The 21,992-nt window shown below is 41.2% G+C and overlaps 1 protein-coding gene across 2 annotated transcripts in view; it reads right to left on the reverse strand.

Annotated features, from left to right (window-relative positions):
• Positions 1–4,496: 4,496 nt before the first annotated feature.
• The window catches only part of SSU72 (SSU72 homolog, RNA polymerase II CTD phosphatase), a 62,402-nt gene continuing 44,906 nt past the window's right edge, over positions 4,497–21,992 (reverse strand). For both annotated transcript variants that reach the window (XM_043531620.1, XM_037880995.2), the window contains 3 exons: positions 11,205–11,344; positions 6,838–6,956; positions 4,497–5,091 (listed from right to left, as the gene is read on the reverse strand). In XM_043531620.1, the coding sequence (XP_043387555.1) occupies positions 4,990–5,091; positions 6,838–6,956; positions 11,205–11,344 (361 nt within the window). In that variant the 3' untranslated portion in view covers positions 4,497–4,989. The remainder of the gene's footprint in view (positions 5,092–6,837; positions 6,957–11,204; positions 11,345–21,992) is intronic.

Consider the following 21,992-nt stretch of genomic DNA (forward strand, 5'->3'; position numbering starts at 1 on the left):
TGTGTGCTTGCAGCTTACAGGAAATGTTGGTCCCAAGTGGTGGGGGGAAGACACGACAAAACAAAAACAAAAACACCACTACACTAAATCTTCACCAGCAAAGCACTACAAAAACCAGCCAGGTCAGTTTGACCTGTCGAGCTTTGTCTTTATCAGTGCTGCTGTCGAGAGGCTTTCCTCATTATCCCTTCACTGACTGAGGGCCTACAGCAGGCACCCCTCGTTGCAGCTAAATGGTTCTCCGTCAATGCTGCTCCCAGAATTGGTGGCTTGCTGAGCACTCTGAACCCTGCCTAGCACCTGTAGGCATGGGAAAAAAGAGGCCAAGAATAGGAGGTAGATGGCTTGCTTGGCAGCGAGCTGATTAAGGAGCCCAGCTAGTCTGTGGGGATTCTAGACACAAAGAATTTACTCCAGGGTTGTCTCCAGTCATATTACAATCCTAGGGAAAGTTCTCTCTACTCCACTGTACACAGGTCTACTGCACCATTTGCACTTGCTTGGTGCCTTGAACGTCTTCTGGCAGCAATGGAAGCCCACGTGTGGAGAATGTAAGGGATGAGATCAGCAAGATAGACCCAAGACAATACATTTGTCTCTCATTGCGGAGTTAGTTCCAGAAGTCCATTTGCGAGACATTATCCTGATGCTTCTGACAAAAAGAAGGGCCTTCACCAAGCCTTATGAAGTTCATGTACCAGTCAAGATAAATAAGCACAAAACAAAAAGCCAAGACCCTGAATCAGAAGCGACTTGTGTAAAAAGAGGGACTTGTTAAACTGTAACCTGGAAACCCACACGACTTCACATCTCTGATAGGCACTGGGAGCAAATCCCCAAAGGAGTTAGGGGTGTGATCTGCTAAGGGCTCAGCTTGGAGAGATAAGAACTACTCTGGGTTCCTAGGTAGATGACCTAAATGTACAAGAAATAATTACAATCTTCTAGAAGCAAGGGGAAGCCAGGCCTTGTAAACACACATCGATATGAAAGATTCTTAAATCGATGAGGCCTTTCATGGGAAGGCAATGTAGTGAAAACAATATTGACGAAAGGTAGTCACTAAATTTAGAAAGAAGAAATCACTGCCAGGAATCTCTTACTCCAGGCCACCACTTCTGGGCTGATACAGAGTGGAGAAATTAACCAGGACCACCACCCATTCTGACCAACAGAGGGCTAAGCAACTGTATCCAAGACCCCAAGAGGAGCGTTACCCCTTAATTATTTTTCCTAGCTGGATGTAAAGAGCATCAACTCCAGAATGAGAAAAAATGATTGAATGCTTCCCAATTATTGACGAGACAGGTGAGAATGGTTTTATATGCAGATAGATAGCTTAACTCTTCCATCTATACTCTTGTTAAACCTTCAAGTAATGTCAGAATATCCATACAATTAAAATGCTGCACCACTACAAATCACTTTCACCCAGACATCCCAATAATGTGCAAGTTCTGAACCTGTGATTTTAAATTTTTTTCTCCTGCCAGTATCATCCATTAGGTTTATGGAGTGTCTCCATATTCTTAAACAGAAATTCATCCCTTTTTTCCTTTCATCCCCATTGGTCTAATCTGTATCTTGAAAGCCATTTTTTGGCCCAGGAGGTTGCTTGGATTTAGACCGCTCAAGTAGGATCAATTTTTTTTTTTTTTTAAAAAGGAACGTTTTGGGTTTTTCTAGACCCTACCCTGTTATTGTGTGTTATTGATGAAGATGAAAGGCATTAGAAGCAAACAGAGGAACACTTTGAGAACAAATACATCTTTCCTTTGCCATCATATAACTTAATTCAGAATCAACATGTGTCAGCACACGAACAGCTCAAGAAGGCAGCAGAGCAAGGTACAAGTGGAAAGCACTCTCTGCACAGGGCAGCTAGAATCACTTTTCATTGGGTTGTGGGCCCCTCTTAATCCTCGTCTATACATTCAGGTGGCTGTTAATGAAGCATGTTTCAGCATACAGCTTAGCTCATGAAATTTGAGGACTGCTAACATTACAATTTATTTCCTGCCTCAGAGATAAATATTTGCTCCCAGTTTAAATTCCACCTGTGAGTGACCAAGCACAATTTACAAAGGAGAAGGTGATGCTGTAGAATCCCACACCCCAGAGCATTCTTGTAGATCAAAGCCTTTTGTGTACATCTGGATGCAAAGCTGGGGTGAAGGGTGGATTCAAGTGGTTCATGCATAATCTGCAGGAACAGCAGGTTAGCTGTTTGGCAAATGGAATAATTTTGGCTGAACTGTTCAAGTTCTCTACATGAATCCACACTTAATGGCTAGAGCAATGGGGATGCTTCCCTTCTAGACACACACACATATACATAGCATATTCCTATGTAATCAGAAAGGATACCTCTGAAGATCTCCTGGATATGTATATACATTTTATATGGACACACATTCACTTAAAATAAAAGCTAACAAAACTCATGTTCACTGGCCATGTACAATAATATCCTCAGATGCCTACTCAGTTTTTATGAAGGGACAATAAAGAAAGAGTGAAGATGGAAGTGGGATACAGCTCCCGACACTGTGCCCGCTTCTGCTTGCCACAGGTTCAACTCTACAGAGCTGCTGATGCTATCTGAGGTGAGGGGGCAGAAGCAATAATTCTGCTTTACATTTTTGTTCAATCATTCTGGATAACTGATGCATGGAACGCCTTTCTTAAAGAGGCCATCTCTAAGCACTTTAGCCCTCCTAGAGTCATCTTAACCATCTTTCTTTGCCTGCAAATATTCCCATAGCGACCGGCTATGATGTCACAAACATATGAATGAGCAGAAGCAGATGAAGTTGAATGAAATCCTGCCTTTAAGTAAATCGTCTCAAGGAACAAAAGGAAACAGGATGAGAAGAGAAACAATGAAAATGTATTTACTATGCAATCAATACTGCTTATAAGTGCCACGGTTTTAACTCCCCTCTAGACATAGGAATGTATTCACAAGGAGATGGTTTCTGTTTGTAACTTTTACGTTTTGGCGGGGGCGGGGAGGGGGGGAAAATGGTGTGTGGATATTTTAGTGAGGTAGGGCTTTCTATGATCAGAGTATAATTTAGTGGTTACTTAGGACATTCCTGGAAAGCATGTCAGCCTACAGGGTCATGGCTTTTCACTTTAATGCAAATCATGACTTGGCCTTTGCATGGGCAAAGAGGGGCAGAATTTCCATGGTGCCTTTGATGGGGCAGAAAGCTGCACTTGAGAGCTACAAGAGCTGCTGGGTGCAAAGCAACATGGTCAGATACTGGACTTGCATCCGTTCTACCTTTTAAGAAATACATCTTTGAACTGTGTTTGTTAGAGATTAGGAAAGTGGTAGATACTTGCCACTTCCATGGGGCTTTTCATGCATAGATCTCAAAGTGTTTCACAGAGGTAGATAAATATCGGCATTTTACAGGTTGGAAAGCGCACACAAAGGCCCCAGTTCAGGAAAGCACTTAAGCCCTTGCTTAACTTTAAGCATGTGCTGAAATCCCATTGAAGTCAAGGGAGCTTTAAGCACATGCTTAAGTGTCTTTATGAAATGGGTGGGTGGGTGGGTAAGAGTTTTATTCAAGACTCCATAGCAAGTCAATGGGAGAACCAGAAATAGAACATAGGAATCTGGATTCTGACTCCAATGTCATTTTAAAATAAGCAAACACCTTTTATAATACATCATAAAGAAGTAAAAAGGACACAAACCTAGTCCTCTCTCAATCCTTGATAGGCTACCTTTAAAGAGACACCATCAACATACGACTCATCTTCTACCAGTAGCTCTTCACTTTTTTCCATTCTTACCTTCTAATAAATTTCACGGTTTATGCTATTCACCTTTGGCATTTCCCTCAGTTTGAGCCATACAATTATGTTTTGCTTTTCCTTTATGAACAGTGACCGGTCAGTTTTTGGCCTGCCAGTAGAAACACTAACCTTGTTTGAGACCATAACACGGGAGGGAGTGTTTAGATCCAAAAAACACTCAATTTCCTTTTATAATTAAATCATTCCTATTTCTAGGTTTTACACTTTCCCATTCTTCATATGGAACACATCTGTTTACTTGTGGCACGTCATTATAGTATCTTAAGGCCTTAAAGTAATTATTTCATCCTCACATAGCACACCTTGGTTATAAATGACATATCAGGGATATGAGGCAGAAATAGATTAAGGCCCTGATTCCTGCAATGAGATGTGCATAAGCAAATCCCTGCACATGTATGGAGTCTCACTGACCTCAATGCATCTCACTTCAGGAGCAGGGACTCTGCAACTTGCCCAAGGTCAGATATGAAATCTTTGGCAGAACCAGGACTAGAAACTGGAACTTCTAAGTCCCAGTTCAGTGCCATACCCTCAAACATACATTCATTTGTTTGACCCCACTTTCTCTAATGCTTTTTTAGAGACCTTTAGTTTCATCACAAGGAACCAACATGCAGGTATCCAGCTTCTGTTCTGAAAACAAAGATAGGGAGGAAATAGAGATTTTCATTTTTATTGGATGCTTCCAATGTCATATCTAATATTATACAGATACTCATTTCCCATTCACATCTTTGCATATTCCAGCCACTCAGTCAATTACATTAAAAGAAGAAAAAAAATGCACAACTGAAATAAAATAAATTGGTAAGCTGGAAAAATACAATATAAACTGTATCATATTCAAGAAACACTCTTTATAATTAAAATCCCACTTGCAACAATTAAAGTAGGATTTTAAAAAAATCTTGATTTTTATTTTTAAATAGGTGGCCTTTATGTATATTTTTATTTCTCATTTTCATATGTACAATTCAGCAGGTCTCTCTGCCTGCCTGTGGCAGAACACCTGAAACGTAAAAACAAACACTGAAAAGGAAAATTATTAACAAAAAAAAGTTCGAAGTTCATCTTCCAGGAAAGTACAGTATGGTCAGAACGTTACACACATGCTTCTTTCATCTGCATTAAGGCCTAAGCAATGGATGTGCTTTAATAAAAGCAGACAGTGTGAAGAAAAGTCCTTCCACTTTTCTCTTCAAATTCCTGTAACAGCTCATCTATTTCGTTTTCCATGTCTTCTGTGTGCTGTATCTAAGAGGAGGAAGAACACATCAGTAATTGACATCAGATGATGCTGATGGAGTTTGCAACAAGGCAGCTCTCCTTTGTTTAGGTTTATTTCTAAATCGGACCAAATTATAAAACATTAAGGACTTCACTGGCAATTTGCCAGTAATCCTAAGAATGCACCCAATATGTAGATACACATATGTATTCTTTAACATACAAAATAACATGCAACTATAATATCGACATGTAATTTGTACCACATTTGATTACTAAAGATGCAGCTTGGTTGTTGAGTTCACTACTAGCAACAAAAACAAATCCCCAAAGGAATTCAGGCAGACAGACTGGCACATTGGGCCATATTCACACTGGAATCAGAACCATTTTTCAAACAGTGGCCCCATATTCATTAGAAAGACCACTGTGTGAGGCAGCAGGTTAAATACCGTTGCCCCTGACCTAGTTACAACTTTGTCCCATTTTGCGATGTGGATGGCACCTTAATCCTATTTAAACACACAGCCAAGACTTGAGCCAGATTACAAAACACAGTCAAGGTCCCATCTACATTGTGATCCTCGTCCCCTAGTACCTATATTAGCAGTGGAGGCTTCTAACTAGTGTGGCCAGGAATTATGTCTCGTCCTCAGACAATAGAGAAGACCGAGAGAGACTATATAGGACCTAAGAAAGTTACATCTACAGCCCCTCTAGTTCCCACTCAACATATTGGTGATATTTTTCTTCTAATCAGACTGGGTAACAATAGCATAACAAACAAACCAATTTACTTAGAGCATATTCTCGGCAGCACTACATATGACCATGTTCCTGGATCATGCGACGCAAGGAGACCTCTCCTCCACCCCACCCAGTATTCCCTGCGAAAGAATCAAAATAGCGGCAAGTTCCACATTAGGTGGAAGTTCCACAAGCACATACAGGAGACTTGAGAGCTTTGCCATCTCATCAAGCCTACAGAAGGTTCTGGAGACTGAAAGTGTGTGTGTGGCATCAAAAGAATAGACAAGACTTCCTGTGGAATACCAGTCTGCCATAAGAGTGGAATATCAAGGCTTATCAGCTTGTGGAAGAATTTTCCCTTTGCCTTCGTGGACATGATGCTAGATTTCTTTAGAATTTAATGCATCAGCCAGCAAAGATACAAGTGTTGATTAAATAAGGTGGTAGGGCTAAGAATATTGAAGGTGGAAAGTAGAAGGTACCAGCTGCTTAAGCATTTTACGTCTTCCCCACCACACACACAAATGAGGGATTCATTCTGGGCAACCCTCCGAAAAGATGCACTCCTCATTCTTGTAACACCTCAGAACCTAACATCTAAACATAATCACTGTATAGTAAAAGCTTGGGTCATAATGGACATAAGCACCCGTAAGTATATACGGTTTCCATGCACAGTGATGTGTTACTGGATTTAAACAATAGTAGCTAAAAGAATTGCGTATTCATTCAAGCACAATGCCCATGGCTAATTATGTATTTGTTTTAAACTTTTTTGCCTAGAAAAACATTCATTCAATGATGATTCATCCATCTAGGCACATCCATTCTGAAGAGAATCCTAAGGAAGGATTCTGGAAACATCAGTCTGTCAATATGGATTTTGTTTTAGGTAAAGATTCACCCAGGTTAATCACCTACCACAGGCAGTGCTCCAAGAAGCATCTTTAAGTAATTTAAAAAAAAAACCTTGTAATCAGCTAAGTCCAAGGTGCCCATATGGCATGAGAACTTTATACTTACACACTGACATAGCTCACAAATAAGGAAAGCTCCCAGAGTCGCCTCCTCATGATTATCCTGAATGTCCACGTTAATCACATGTACGGGTTGGCATGTCTCCTGTTCTCTGGAATTCAAATCTAGTTGGGAACACCGCACAAAACAGCAACACTTCAGAAAACCATCAGGCTTTAAATGGACATCCAAGAAAATATCTGTAAGGCCTTTATGGGGAGAGAGGGCTATAGTAACGAAACAGGTCTTGTCCTGTCTCAGTCCTCCCTGAATCTTGTTTTAAGAGGTCAGGCTATTTTATGTTTTTCTATTTTGCTGTGCAGCACCCCCAAGTATTCAGTGAAGCAAAAGGAGATTGGCTATAAATAAAATAATTGAACCTTCCAGAAGGATACAAGAGTTCACCTGCCCAAGCACAAAAGTTACTTGCCCAGCCTTTACTTGGATGATCATAAAGACCTAGGCAAAGATTTTCCAAAGCAACTAGTGATTTTGGGTACTCAACCTGAGACACCTTAAAGAGGCCTGTTTCTCAGAGAATGCTGTGCACATATCCTCTGCAAGTCAGGTCCCTTTAAGGTGTCTCAAAAGCCAGGGCTCAAATTCACTAGTCATTTTTGAAATAACTGGCCTTAATGTGTTTCACTCACAGATCAAAAAAGTTAACACTTCCCAGGGAAGCATATTCTGCAAGGCTGTGGAATATCTATTAGTGTGGTTCCTCACTACTCTATAAAGCTTCCAGTCGTGTGTTCTGCGTTAACAAGAGGCTCTCCTTCCCGCCCACCTCCTGCAACCTCAGCTTGGCAAAGTTAGCCAAAGGCTCCGGTTTAACATTTCATCATCCATTCATAGCAGGAGCTATGCAGCAGCACTTAAACCCTCATTCATTTGCCAATTATGAAGAGTCTCGTCACACTGTGAAAGAGGTACACAATGTGGAAACTGAATGAGCAGTTGCCTGCCACCACCGACCCTCATATAGAGAAAACGCTCTTCTAAAATACTAGAGCAAGGGCTGTTCTCTGCGAGCAGCGCATGCTGAGTTTAGTCGCAATTCATTCAGATCTCAGGACGCTTACTCTCGTAAAAGCCAAACTGGGTCCAAGCCAGCTCCCTTAAAGCCCCAAGAGCTCTGCAATAGTACAACTATTCTGTCTGTACAACTGACAGAAACCCAAAGGAAATAGACAGTGCTTTGGAGAGCTGGCAACATGCTGATGTGGGACTAAGCAGGCAGGCAAAAACTTTTATTTAAACATATAAGATACTGGATTTTATTGGCTGCTTTATGAATTTAAAGACAACTCCTCACGATTCATGGAATATTGCATGTTGAATGGTTACCGAGGAGGCTGGGTTCTGTTCCTGGTACAGACATTGACTGTATACCCTCAAGCAAATGATTTAGCCTCATAGTGCTCAGTTTCCCCAATTTGTAACAAGGGGAGGACAATCCCCCTTGAAAAGCACCATGTATGTGCAAAGCACTGTTACATCTATACTATAGATTTATACTCCCCAGGCTAATTTTACCATTAGTTGGAGCCAAGCACTCTGAATTTTAAGGGACAACATTTGTAGGGATGTTTAAGACAGGAACTTTGTCTCCAGTGGAGCAGTAAAGAGACTCTTCTAACGAACCAGAGTGCGTCCTTCATATTTGGTGATGGCAATGCTGGCCAAAGATAAATGCAGGGCAACAGTTCAGCAGAAGCTCCTCTAGTGACTTTGCTACACTGCTCCATTCCTGCCTCCGCTCTCACTTCTAAGCACCATCACATTTGCATTAGCCTTCAGCGTGTGGTGGCACATGCCCATGAGGCTCCTCAAGATTCTCCAACAGCCCCTCTGGCACACTCAGCTGGGCTCTGTCAACAGTGGCAGCTGTTCTGTGACAGCATTAAGAGAAACAGGTAAAGAGGGCTTCCACTGAGAAACAACCACCAAGAAACCTATTGAACCTCCATTTCCTTGGGCTTGTCACCTCTTGGCTTGGTTTACCCCATCCACAGGATGGGGATAGCACGTCTCTACCTCTCTGGCACATTATAAGGATTGTTTAAAGGCCTTTAGCACGGAGAGTGCTGTGTAAGCATTAAGCATTCACTATTCGGCAAGTGAACGGTTGCTTACTTAGTGTAACATGAACCAGTTTCCACTTCTCCCAATAAAAAACAAACTTAACATTTCTTGATACCATTAAGCACTGGAGATAGCTCTCAGACTATGGGATCATCCAAGCTATGGTTTTTAATAAGTTTATAGTCAGGTTGTAATGGAGCTGACTCTATATATCCACACCAAGGCTGTTAGCCCATGGCTTCTGACTGTTTTGGCATAGCTGGCTTCAAACCCTGCTTATGGACAGGGTTGTAACATGATTGTCAGGCAGTAACTAGGCTCTAATGCAGGTCTGCTGAAATGCAGATGGGACCCTCTAACCTTGCCTAGCTAGCTAAGAATTTCTGGAGGACCTTAAAAACTGGAGTAATAGCAATGGGACGAAATTTAATGGTGCAAAGAGCCAGTTCATGCACTTAGGGGCTAACAACAAGAATTTTTGCTATAAGCTGGGGATTTATCAGTTGGAAGCAACAAAGACCTGTTGTATTGGTTGATCACAGGCTGACTATCAGCCGTGAACGTGATGCGGCCGTGAAAAAGGCTAATTCAATTTTAGGATGCATCAGGCGAGATATTCCCAATAGAAACTGGGAAGCGTTAGTACCATTATACAAGGCACTGGTGAGATCTCATCTGGAATACTGTGTGCAATTCTGGTCTCTCATATGTTTAAGAAAGATTAATTCAAACTGGAATAGGTGCAGAGAAGGGCTACTAGGGTGATCAGAGAAATGGAAAAATCTACCTTATGATGAGACTCAAACAACCTGGCTTGTTTAGCCTAGCCAAAAGAAGGCTGAGGGGAAATAGGATTGCTCTCTATAAATATATCTGAGGGATAAATACCCAGGAGGGAGATCGGTTATTTAAGTTAAGCGCCAATGCTAACAAGAACAAATGGATATAAATTGGCCATCAACAAGTTAGGTGAAGATTTCTAATAGCCTTGGAATAGCTTTCCAAGGGGAGCAGTGTGGGCAAGAACTTAGCTGGCTTCAAGACTGAGCTCGATAAGTTTATGGAGGGGCGGTATGATGGGATTCCCTACAGTGGCATGTAGCCCACCTGCGACTTCCAGTAGCAAATATCCCCAACAGCCAGTGATCGGGTACTAGATGGGGAGGGCTCTGAGTTACTACGGAAGATTCTTTTCCAGGTGTCTGGCCTTTCCAGGGTCTTGCACACATGCTCAGGGTTTAACTGATCACCAGTTAAGGTTGTGAAGGAATTTTCCCCCAGGTCAGACTGGCAGGAACTCTTTGGCGGGGGGGGGGCGGGGGGGGCCTTCTTCTGCACCATGGGACATGGATCACTTGCAAGTTTAAACTAATGTAAATGGGGCATTCTCTGTAACGTGAAGTCTTCTAAATGATTTGAGGACTTCAGTAACTCAGCCAGAGGTGAGTAGTCTATTCCAGGAGTGGCTGGGTGGAGTTCTGTGGCCTGCAATGTGCAGGAGGGCAGACGAGATGATCAGCCTTAAAGTCTAGGAGTCTTCCCACTGCCAGGATTTGCATGGGGGGAAAATATCACATGGTGCACGGCTCTGATAGAAGAGCACCCACAATGCTCTGCCCCTGGCAGTCTTCAGCTGAATCAGTAATCTGCGGAAAATCTAGGCAGCTCTCCTAGAACATACAGACCCAGTTACGTATTATGGAGATGTGGACAGGCCAACATAGCTGGTGAGACACTGCTGTGTGGACACACTGAACCAATGTTCGCCATATTTATGCCAGAGCCTGGTTACTGTTAACATGGTCTGAACTGTAGTAGAGATGGGGCAACTGACACACTTAGACTTTTGTATGGACTCATTTCCAAATGGCAACTTCTGCTTTCAGGGAGGTAGGTAGGAGGGTTGTCTTGCATCTCTCTCCTGCAAGGCGACGCCCTCTCCATAAAGACAGGATGCACCATATTCAGCCTGCTGGGATTCCGACCTCAGAAGCTTTTGGAATCTTAGTCTGTAAATGTACTTGACCTTCAGGATAGCTCCTCCAATCCCACCAACCTGCTTTGAAGGCACCTGCACACCCCACTAACATCTTTTACAGATATAGTTGGCATTTTCCCAGCCAGCCATCACCTTTGTGACACATCTGACCCCAGATCAGGGACCACTAGTTTTTTCCCAGATGCATCTTCCAGCTGATGCCAGATGGGTTGGATACAGATGTTTCCAATTTGAGAGGGACTAAAAGGGTAATTGAAGTAAACTTAGTTTAACCATCCAAGGTCCTTACCTTCTACTACTTGATCATAGACTCTTTCTTCACAAGTTAGAATCAGATCAAACACATCTTTGCAGTTCTGGAATCTTTCTGGTCGTGGCTTGATTCGCTTATTTCTGTCCAACATGTGTAAAATCCCATTCTGTGTATATCTGAAGTTTCTAGAGTTAAGTAACTTGGAAAGTAAATTTTTGTATTTTCAGTAAAGTAAATGCTTCCATTACTCTTTATTTGCCTTTGTGTGCTTAGAAACTAATAATTAGGACCAAAACAAAAACCCCATAAACCCACCCAAGGAAGAGATAAAAGTTGTCTCCTATTTGAAAATATAAAGGTCAATGAACTTAACTGAACTCTACAGCAATCTCCTAAAACCTGGTAAAACAACCCAATCAGGAAAATTCACACAGTCTCTGGAATTCACAGCCACCTTCACAGAAAGTTACTGTCAGTACAGAAGCAAAGATCACCCTCGAAGGCTCTGAAAATGAAGAAGCTTTAAGAAACGTCTGTCTTTTATAGAGCGAGTTCCGTAGCCACAATACTTGAACAATTAATGAAATGTACCCGTTTTATATACATAAAAATGTATGTCTGCCATTTGCATACAATATTTCCCACAGTAAGGGCCTGTATGTTACAAGCCAGTCATATTGTGCTCTTAATGCTAGTTGCAAAAATGTGTGGGACCTACTCAGAACTGGGTTTGTATAACTGATCTTCTTAAGGGAATTAAAAAATCCAAAGGAGAAAAGTGCCTTGAAAATATGTCACCAGGCCTGGGTGTGCTGGAGAAAGACATTGATTTATGCTTATTGGAACTTTATACAGTCTCCATAAGAAAGGGATGAATTTCATCTGCTGCTTAGTATCTATTACAGTGGTATGACTAATCTCAGGGCCAGGATTCACACACTGCATTCCAGTTCCATACAGGAATGGGACATACTGCTGTCAATACCATCATTATCTTCCCAGGAGTCTGCAACATTCGGTTTCAGTAAAATATGCCAGCATACAGGACCATTTTAACCTGTGGCTCATTTATGCTTTCTGTCAAACCACTGCAGAATCAGGCCTCTAGGATTTTTTTCAATTGTTTTTTAAACTGTTCAACATACAAAGTCTTGCTATAATTTGAAACCTAGGTGAAAGACCACTTGTTTATTTCCAGACACTCCATTTCTAAAAATAGATATTTTCAGAAGGTAATAAACCAAACTTAAAGCCAGGTTTCAGAGTAACAGCCATGTTAGTCTGTATTCGCAAAAAGAAAAGGAGTACTTGTGGCACCTTAGAGACGAACCAATTTATTTGAGCATAAGCTTTCGTGAGCTACAGCTCACTTCATCGGATGCATACTGTGGAAAGTGTAGAAGATCTTGTGTGTATAAAACGATCTTCTACACTTTCCACAGTATGCATCCGATGAAGTGAGCTGTAGCTCACAAAACCTTATGCTCAAATAAATTGGTTAAACTTAAAGCCCTTAGGCAAAACCCTCTCTGGAAGCAGTTTCAGACGTGGATTAGGAAGGAACACCAAAAATGTGTTGATAGAAGAAAACCTATTAGCCAATGCACATCTTTCCTCTCACTTTAGAAGAAGCAGTGATACTTACAAACAAGTCTTTGGTGAATGCAAGTTTGCACTGGTTATTACCAGTGTAAAGATGCACCATTTACAAATGTTTGATTTTTGTGTAAAGAAATTCCCCTCTTTAGTAGCCAGACCCTTTCTGATCCTGAATATTGCGAACATTGAAGTGAGTTATCCATTTTTACATTCTTTACAGATTCATACTCCTCCCAGATCCCCTCTAACTTCTTTTCTAAAGATCTAGTTTCTAACTCTTTGAAATAATTTAGGACTCAAATCCCTGAATCTTTCATTCTCGTTATCCTGTGAGTTCTAAAATTCCCCTCTGCTGCCTGGGTAACCAGATCTATTCAGACTATCCCAAATCCATTCTCGAGTGGTGTTGAAGGAACTGCATTAAGTCACTTCCTCTAACCTACAGATGCTCACCGATGCCCTCCTCAACACCGAATTCTGACGTTAAATAAAACAAAAGTTTTGAATTGCATCAAAAATTAACCGCAGCTCCTCTGCCTACTCAGTGTTCTGCTGTAGATAGAGTGGACAGTCTATTTTTATTATTTTGGTCTTTCACTATCAGCTTACATTCTCTGCAGTGAATTGTCCAGACCACTTGCTTAACAGACAACATTCTTCTGAATGTCTTTTGCTCTGCAAAAGACAGATTGGCACTGCCCTTTTTATATCCTCAGCCAATTGTCATCTCACTGCAATGTTTCCTTCTTCCAGATCACTAATGAAAATCACCCCAAGCCTTGCGCTATCCCTTTCTCCAAAAACGCTTCCACTTGGAATTATGATTGGTGTACAATGGCCAATTAGTTATCCACTCAAATAGTTCTACAGCACTTACTAGGTCCACAGTTTCACCAGGTCACTCTTGGTTACATCCTTGAAAAGCTCCCCTGGATTTACTAGCCACGTTCTTCCTTTTGGGAGTCCATGTTGTTCATGCTTCTGTTTTAATGGATGTTAGTTCCCCAGATGTGCCTAAAACATGCGCTTTCCTTCTACTCTCCAATCTATCAGGTATGCCCCCAATTTCTGCTTCCTTCAGAATCCTGATTTGGATCCCATCTGGTCCTGGATTTTTCGGTCTACATACTCTCTTAATCACATGCTCTGGCACAATATCAGTTTCTCCTAGGTATGTTTCCTTTCTAAGATAAAATATGTCTCTAGCATCTGTCCTTTAGCTTTCTTTGCTGAACACTAAGTCAGGGAATTACACTTACTAAAAAGCCCACAGTCAAGTTTTACCTCTTCTGCCAACTTAGAGCTACTTTCTCCCAGGGGCCATCTGCCTACATACAGAATAAGGGGCCAGAAACAAGTATTTTAAGATTTATGCCATTTTCATATATGCTCTTATTATACACATTGCACCTGAAAAAACCAACATACCACACGTTGAACAACTGGAGGTGGTAATGGTGAGTGTTTGCATTATGTACTCATGATTGTTTTCTTTCCCTCATCACAAGCTGGGGTGAATTTCAATATGCCTTCATGGTGTGACACTTGTGTCACTGTCTCCACTATGCTTGCCCAGATATCTTGAGAGTCATTTGAGTCAGACCTTCCTCTTCTGCCCACAGTGTCCCACCCCCACTGTCTCCTCCCCTATGCATTCCAGACACATTTTTTGGCATAGCCACCTCTCCAGATGGTGTACACAAACTTTTTCTTTGACTTTTGAACAGCAATGCTGGCTCTCAGCTCCAGCAGGAACCTCACCACTGTGATGTTCAGCAAGTCAACACTAGCAGCATATGCATTTCTCCAGGATGTTTTCAACCTAGACAAACCACTGCTTGTCAATTGTATTATGCCCATTTTACATCCTTGATCCCACCGCCTTTTATAATGGGCCTGATTCTGATCTCATGCCACAGTAACTCCACTGAAGCCAATGGAATCCCACAAGGGTGAAACTGAAAAGCATAATTAGAATTAGGCTCAAATGCGTTTGACTCTAGGCAGAAAATGTTGCCTGCATGCACACCTAATTTCTCCTGTACCCTTAGCACTATGTACTAATTTTTAGTCAATAGGCCACAAGCTATTTACATGAGCAGTCTCTCAATTTTACGAAAGATGTATGGTGTTCATTTCTTGGTATGGAAAAACTCTTTAGGTCTTTGCAAAATTTAAAGAACTCAACTCATCAGCTGTCCACCACTCATTCCACACAAAGCCAAAAAGATCACAATGAACAGTAAAACAAACTCAACTTAGTTTAAAGTTTTGTTTTTCAAGAGATCATCTCATAGAAGATTATACTCTGTCCTCCCACCTTATCCCAAAGAAGAATAAGGCCACCCACTGTTTGCCCCTCTAATCAGTTTGTTTGAATTCTATGAGTTGGGAGGTTATGAATACACAGAGATACACACTAGCTCTGTGCAATTAGCATTAGTTGGCAAATACATACAGGCAAGTCCTCAGCAAAGTGAGTGTCTTCCTTCATTCCTCAGTTAGCAATACGTATCTTAAACCTTCACAAGCAATTCAGCACAGCTGGCCGTGCACGTGCTGAACAGACGACTCTGAGCTCAGACTATTCCCACCTCAAAGTCGAGCTCAATGCCGAAGCCAGGGGAAGTACCAGCCTGAACGTGTTTAGGTTACATATCACGCTGGCACCTCCTTTGCTTACTCCTCTCAAACACACAGTCACGCTTTCATCCACACTAAAGAAGCTATTCTTACGCGCAGCACAGTAGAAGGCTTAGAGTCTGATGTCACGATGTGGATAGAAAGGTGACTAGATCGCCAGGCTCAACGGGTAGTGATCAATGGCTCCATGTCTAGTTGGCAGCCGGTATCAAGCGGAGTGCCCCAAGGATCAGTCCTGTGGCCAGTTTTGTTCAATATTCTTAATTAATGATCTGGAGGATGGCGCGGACTGCACCCTCAGCAAGTCTGCAGATGACACTAAACCGGGAGGAGTGGTAGATACACTGGAGGGTAGGGATAGGATACAGAGGGCCCTAGACAAATTAGAGGATTGGGCCAAAAGCAATCTGATGAGGTTCAACAAGGACAAGTGTAGACTCCTGCACTTAGGACAGAAGAATCCCATGTACCCCTACAGACTAGGGACCGAATGGCTTGGCAGCAGTTCTGCAGTAAAGGACCTAGGGGTTACAGTGGACGAGATGCTGGATGAGAGTCAATAGTGTGCCCTTGTTGCCAAGAAGGCTAACGGCATTTTGGGATGTATACGTAGAGGCATTGCCAGCAGATCGAGGGACGTGATCGTTCCCCTCTATTCAACATTGGTGAGGCCTCATCTGGAGTAGTGTGTCCAGTTTTGGGCCCCACACTACAAGGATGTGGAAAAATTGGAAAGCGTCCAGTGGAGGGCAACAAAAAATGATTAGGGGACTGAAACACATGACTTATGAGGAGAGGCTGAGGGAACTGGGATTGTTTAGTCTGCAGAAGAGAAGAATGAGGGGGGAATTTGATAGCTGCTTTCAACTACCTAAAGGGGGTTCCAAAGAAGATGGATCTAAACTGTTCTCAGTGGTAGCAGATGACAAAACAAGGAGTAATGGTCTCAAGTTGCAGTGCGGGAGGTTTAGGTTGGCTATTAGGAAAAACTTTTTCACTAGGAGGGTGGTGAAGCACAGGAATGCGTTACCTAGGGAGGTGGTGGAATCGCCTTCCTTTGAGGTTTTAAAAGTCAGGCTTGACAAAGCCCTGGCTGGGATGATTTAGTTGGGGACTGGTCCTGCTTTGAGCAGGAGGTTGGACTAGACGACCTCCTGAGGTCCCTTCCAACCGTGATATTCTATGTGTTGTATAGTAAGAGGATACTTTGGTTTATTGCTATATAGTACTGGTACAGGAATTAAAACTTAGTATTTAAGACATCAACAGGGATTCTTTGTAGCCAACTCTGAAGAGTGCAGCAATGTCCTATCATTAAAAGGTTTAGTCAGCTACTAAAATATTAAAACAATCTTAGGCTTCCAAACCATGGTGATTTGGTTAAGAAAACTGGATCAAGCAATCACTTTCTCTAAACACCCACCCAAAATAACTTCTACAGGACTGGATCTATATTGCATTTGTTTAGCATGAAGCACTGCCAATGGCCAACCTGTGCTGCTGGGTTCTCCCATCCTATTGTTGCTGCATTGTCTTTCTTCTTACTTAATGAGCCCAGCTCGCCTCTCACTTAAATGAATGTAAATCTGGAGTAACTCCATTGCAGTTAGTGGAATTGTGCCGATGTTAAACCAGTGTAAGGAGAATGAGGCCCATTGAGTAGATACTTAAAGACAATGCAGCAGAACCCGAGCTTTTTACACATTCTCAGTTGGAATTCTCTTCATGCAAACATTTATCTAAAACGTTTATCTAAATATTTTTGCTTCCTATTTCAATAAATCGTCTAAAAGATGTACTTCTGCTACTTAGCCTGAAACTTTCTAAATTAAAAATTTAAAGAAGTTCACTTTATCCAAGTTTCAGTAATCTCTCTCTTGTACGACTTTGTGCTTCTAACCAGTTAGACGTGTGTCCTTTTTCTTATTCCCAATTCCGCCATTTACAGTTTTCCAGAGGCCTAAAGATTTATAGTTCTATGATTTGCAACTATTTCAAAAGTTGTACTAAACATGCCAATATGTTTAAACAGAGTGAATCATGTAATAAAATACAGATACAGTGGTTTGGGGATTTGGTTTTTAAAACAAAAATAAAAAACGTATGGCTTGAATGTGTTAGGTCCAGGCTCTCTGTTTATGTTTATACCACAATAAAGTTATTCACCACCTTTGAGAACTGTAGTTATTCTAAATTCTATTTCAGAAGTTAAAATTTAAGAAAAAGTTAGAGCATAGTTGATCGTACTAAAGGCTAGGTTCTCTCCCCAAAGTTTACAAAAGCATCTAGTCAGAGTAATATTCTGTTCTTCGTGTAAACAGCATGATCTGAGATGTAAAATAATGTATTAGTGCAAACTTCTCTGAGGGTGGGATAACACTCTTCTGTATGGTTCCCGTATAGTTGACCATTGACAATTCTGGAACAAGGAAATACAGAGATTTTAAGGGAATAAATGTACATTACCATCACAGACGATAGAAGTCACTGTGAGCCTCACACTCAGACCCTTGAAGCGATGCTAAGTCAAGCTGCATTAAATGGAAGAGATCCCTCAGAAGCTGACTCAGCATCCAGATGTTTTCTATCCTCTCCCCCCACATTAAAGATGCATCTTCACAGCTGTAGGCCAGACCTAACCCAACTCTAAACCTGTGGATACCATTTTCAGAGATTAGGATTTTAATTGGCGTACACTTCGTATATGGAACCACAAGGGGACAATAAGAGAAAAGGAAGCTCAGGAACAAAGACAAGGTGGCATTAAAGGGAAACGGCTTGGGGGGGAGGGGGCGTGGAAAATTACCACCATACAAGCTCACAATGATGTAAAACTCTAGTTTTACTTTTGTAGCAAGGCAACAGTGAAGCTGTGATCTTGGCCAGGGCACCAGATATTCTAGTGAGATTTGGAGCACAGAAAGCAGCTAGCCTGAACAGAGCCCATTCTTTTGGTGTTAGGATTAGGGAAAAGCCTTGCACTTGATGGTGGCAGATTTCTTTTAAGCACTTTAAATGGCAAAAAGAGAGTGCAAAGTTTGCTGAGACAAGAGAATTAGATTGTTAGAGAACTTTCAGATACCACATAACAGATGTGTTCTGGACATCGCAAAGTGAGGCGAGATTCCACACTTCACACCAGGGAGAATCAGAAGTAATTAACTCCATTAACTTCAAGGGGAGTTACTCCAAATTTACATCAGGGTAACCAAGATCAAAATCTGCCCCTCTGTTGAAGTGTGAAAGGGTTTGATCACAGAAATCAGAAAAAATGGCTTTTGAAAGATTAACCCAAAGCTAGTGACCAATGCTATTATATTTCCTCATGCATTAACCTACTACTGCACTGTGAAAGGGCAAAAAGGGAGGTTTATTAAAAGAACTCCTGCAATATCACACAAAATTTGCAGCAAGGGCGGTTTAGGTTAGACATTAGGAAAAACTTCCTGTCAGGGTGGTTAAGCACTGGAATAAATTTTCTAGGGAGGTGGTATAATCTCCATCACTGGGGATTTTTAAGAGCAGGTTGGACAAACACCTGTCAGGGATGGTCTAGATAATACTTAGTCCTGCCTTGAGTGCAGGGGACTGGACTAGATGACCTCTCAAGGTCCCTTCCAGTTCTATGAAAATATACAGACATATTGTGTATTAAATAGTACAGCCAGCTATTAAACTGCTCTTTAACATTGAAACATTAGTCCAACTCCCAAAACTGTCCCGCAATGTGACATCAAGGGGAATCTCTGATTGAGGAAGGCAAGGAAGTAGAAGAGCAGGAGTATTGCAAGTCAGGACTTAAGTACATTAGCAGATGTGTTCACAAAATGAGCCTAGCACATGCTTTTATCAGTCCTGTCAGTTACATTAATTAATGCTAAACTTTGCTATGCATTTATTAAATCCAGCATGAAGACAATCCTATTTAATTAAACCAACTCTGTATAATCTTACCTTGAAATGAAAAGGGATGAAGTTATTACACTAACATCCTGTCATTTTAAAAAAAGAGTTACAGGGGAACAAGATGACTCAGTAATGAGATAGGGAGCTCTACATCATTTGGTTGCCAGAAGTTACCACCCTCTGATGGCCAACAGGGAAAGAATGGGAGCTTCCAGTCAAGTTTCCAACATGTAGGTGGCCACACCGCAAAAAACACACCCACACAAAAACAAAACCACATCTATGAGCGCTCACCATTGTACCCATTGTGAACAGTCTTCAAAAGACCAAGAACGGCAAATGAACTCCTTTTTCACCTATGGATGTTGACCATTCAGAGAAGGACTGAAGCACATTGTTGGGGTGAACCAAGGGGGAGGAAGCTAATGGCCATAATGTACATTTTGTGGATAAAGGCTTCTGTCTCCAGGACTTTCATCCCAGCACCTTTCACAAGCATTAAAATAGGGAAGTTACTATTAAAAAAAAAAAAAAAAAAAGAGGCAATTCTTGCCAGTATCATAGGATATGGTGTCCGGTGCTACCTCAGCCAGACCATGGCAAGAACTACTTGTATAAAAGCAGGCAATTTTTGTAACAATGCTTGTAACAGTAAAGAAGAAAGTCCATTTCAAACTCAATATAAAACAGGCCAGGAAAAGTTGTCCTAAATCAATTGTTCCATTTTATTTTGGGATTGTTTTCCCCCTGATTATAAATAAAGTGGGGAGAATGAGTCACCAGTTATATCAAAACACAGAGAGGCTCCTGCATGAAACGTAGCTGGAAGGACACTGTAGTTGTACCACAATTATTGCTGTGTAGGGTGGTCAAATTCCATATTGATGGATGTGGGACAAAAACCTTCTATGCAGAGAGGACAGTAAAATACTGGCTGTTTGTATGGTTTAGATGTAAAGACCTTCACAGTTCCCCTTCTTAAAATATGACCATTCCTAAACATAGGACATTCTTCATATCCATTTCCAGATGCAACAGACTTTGCATTTAGACTCCACCCACCTATTTTGTCTGCTCATGGTCTCAGACATTCTATGGTTAACTGAGCATTTTACATACACAATTTAAAGTACAGAACAGATGTAGCAGTAGGATATAGCCAAAAAAAGTTCCTTTCCCTCAAATGCCCTTGGATGTTTACTTTATAATTCTATGTATTCTAGGGCCTACATTTTCAAGTGACCAGTGATTTTGTATGACTAACTTCAGACATCTTAGAGGTCTGATTTTCAGACAGTGCCTAGCATCGACCCTTGGAGTATCAAGTCCCTTTAAGGTGTCAAGTTGGGCACCTAAAATAATTAATAGTTTTTGAAAATTTAGGCCCTTAATGCACAAAGAAAATGGTTTCACCTTCAATAGGAACAGCCCTTGGCCTGAACAATGGCATAGCTCAGACATGGGTAACTTTATTGGGTCACTACTTCGATTGTAAGCTCTTTAGGGGGAGGGACTGTCTTTTTGTGTTCTGTGTTGGTACTCCTCACACATGGGGTCCTGGTCCATGACTAGGGCTTCAAGGCACTGCCAAAATATAAATAAGGGGAAAAAAATAATTCTGAGTAAATAACTAAGGAAACGATGAGCCAATGAAATGGGAGAAACAGGAAATAAAACTGGGCTTGTACAGTCATGCTGGGGGATGGGAGTTAAGTGAGGGAAGGAGGAATAGATCACGAACTGTGCAACCTGATACCCTGAGTTTTCCATTAATTATGTACTATTCACTCTTTGTCCAACTGGGTTTAGCATAATCTGTTTCTTCATAGAGATTTCAGCAGCATCTGAGCCACAGAGCTCTAATTAATTAGAGTTGGCACAGAGACAACAATGCACAGATCATCTTCCTAGGCCAACTATACTTTAAAATAAACAGCAGTAGTATCTGATGTATTTAAATTTCAAACACAGCTAGACAATCATGTGTTTATGGCACACAGCATGAAGAGGCAAGGGCAATACACGCAATGGGTACTTCACTCTGCCAGCCCTTTCCGGCATAGGAAGCCATTGTCATAGTTGGACAGATATTCTATTTTAATTAGGGCTGTTGATTAATTAACTCCACGAGATTAACTCAAAAAATTAATCATAATTAAAAAAATTAAATCCGTTTTAATCACACTGTTAAATAGAATACCAATAGAAATATATTACATATTTTTTCTACATTTTCAAATATATTGAATTACAACAGACTACAAAGTGTACACTGCTCACTTTATATTATTTTTTATTACAAATATTTGCACTGTAAAAATGATATAAAAGAAACAGTATTTTTCAATTCACCTCATACAAGCGCATTCTCCATCATGAAAGTGCAACTTACAAATGTAGATTTTTTGTTACATAACTGCACTCAAAAACAAAAACGCAAAACTTCAGAGCCTACCAGTCCCCTCAGTCCTACTTCTCGTTCAGCCAATTGCTAAGACAAACAAGTTTGTTTACACTTACAGGAGATAATGCTGCCCGCTTCTTATTTACAATGTCACCTGAAAGTGAGAACAAGCATTCGCATGGGACTTTTGTAGCCGGTGTTGCAAGGTATTTACGTGTCAGATATGCTAAACATTTGTATACCCCTTCATGTGTCGACCACCATTCTAGAGG

Source organism: Chelonia mydas, chromosome 18 (assembly GCF_015237465.2).
Source record: "Chelonia mydas isolate rCheMyd1 chromosome 18, rCheMyd1.pri.v2, whole genome shotgun sequence".
Taxonomy (NCBI): Eukaryota; Metazoa; Chordata; order Testudines; family Cheloniidae; genus Chelonia; species Chelonia mydas.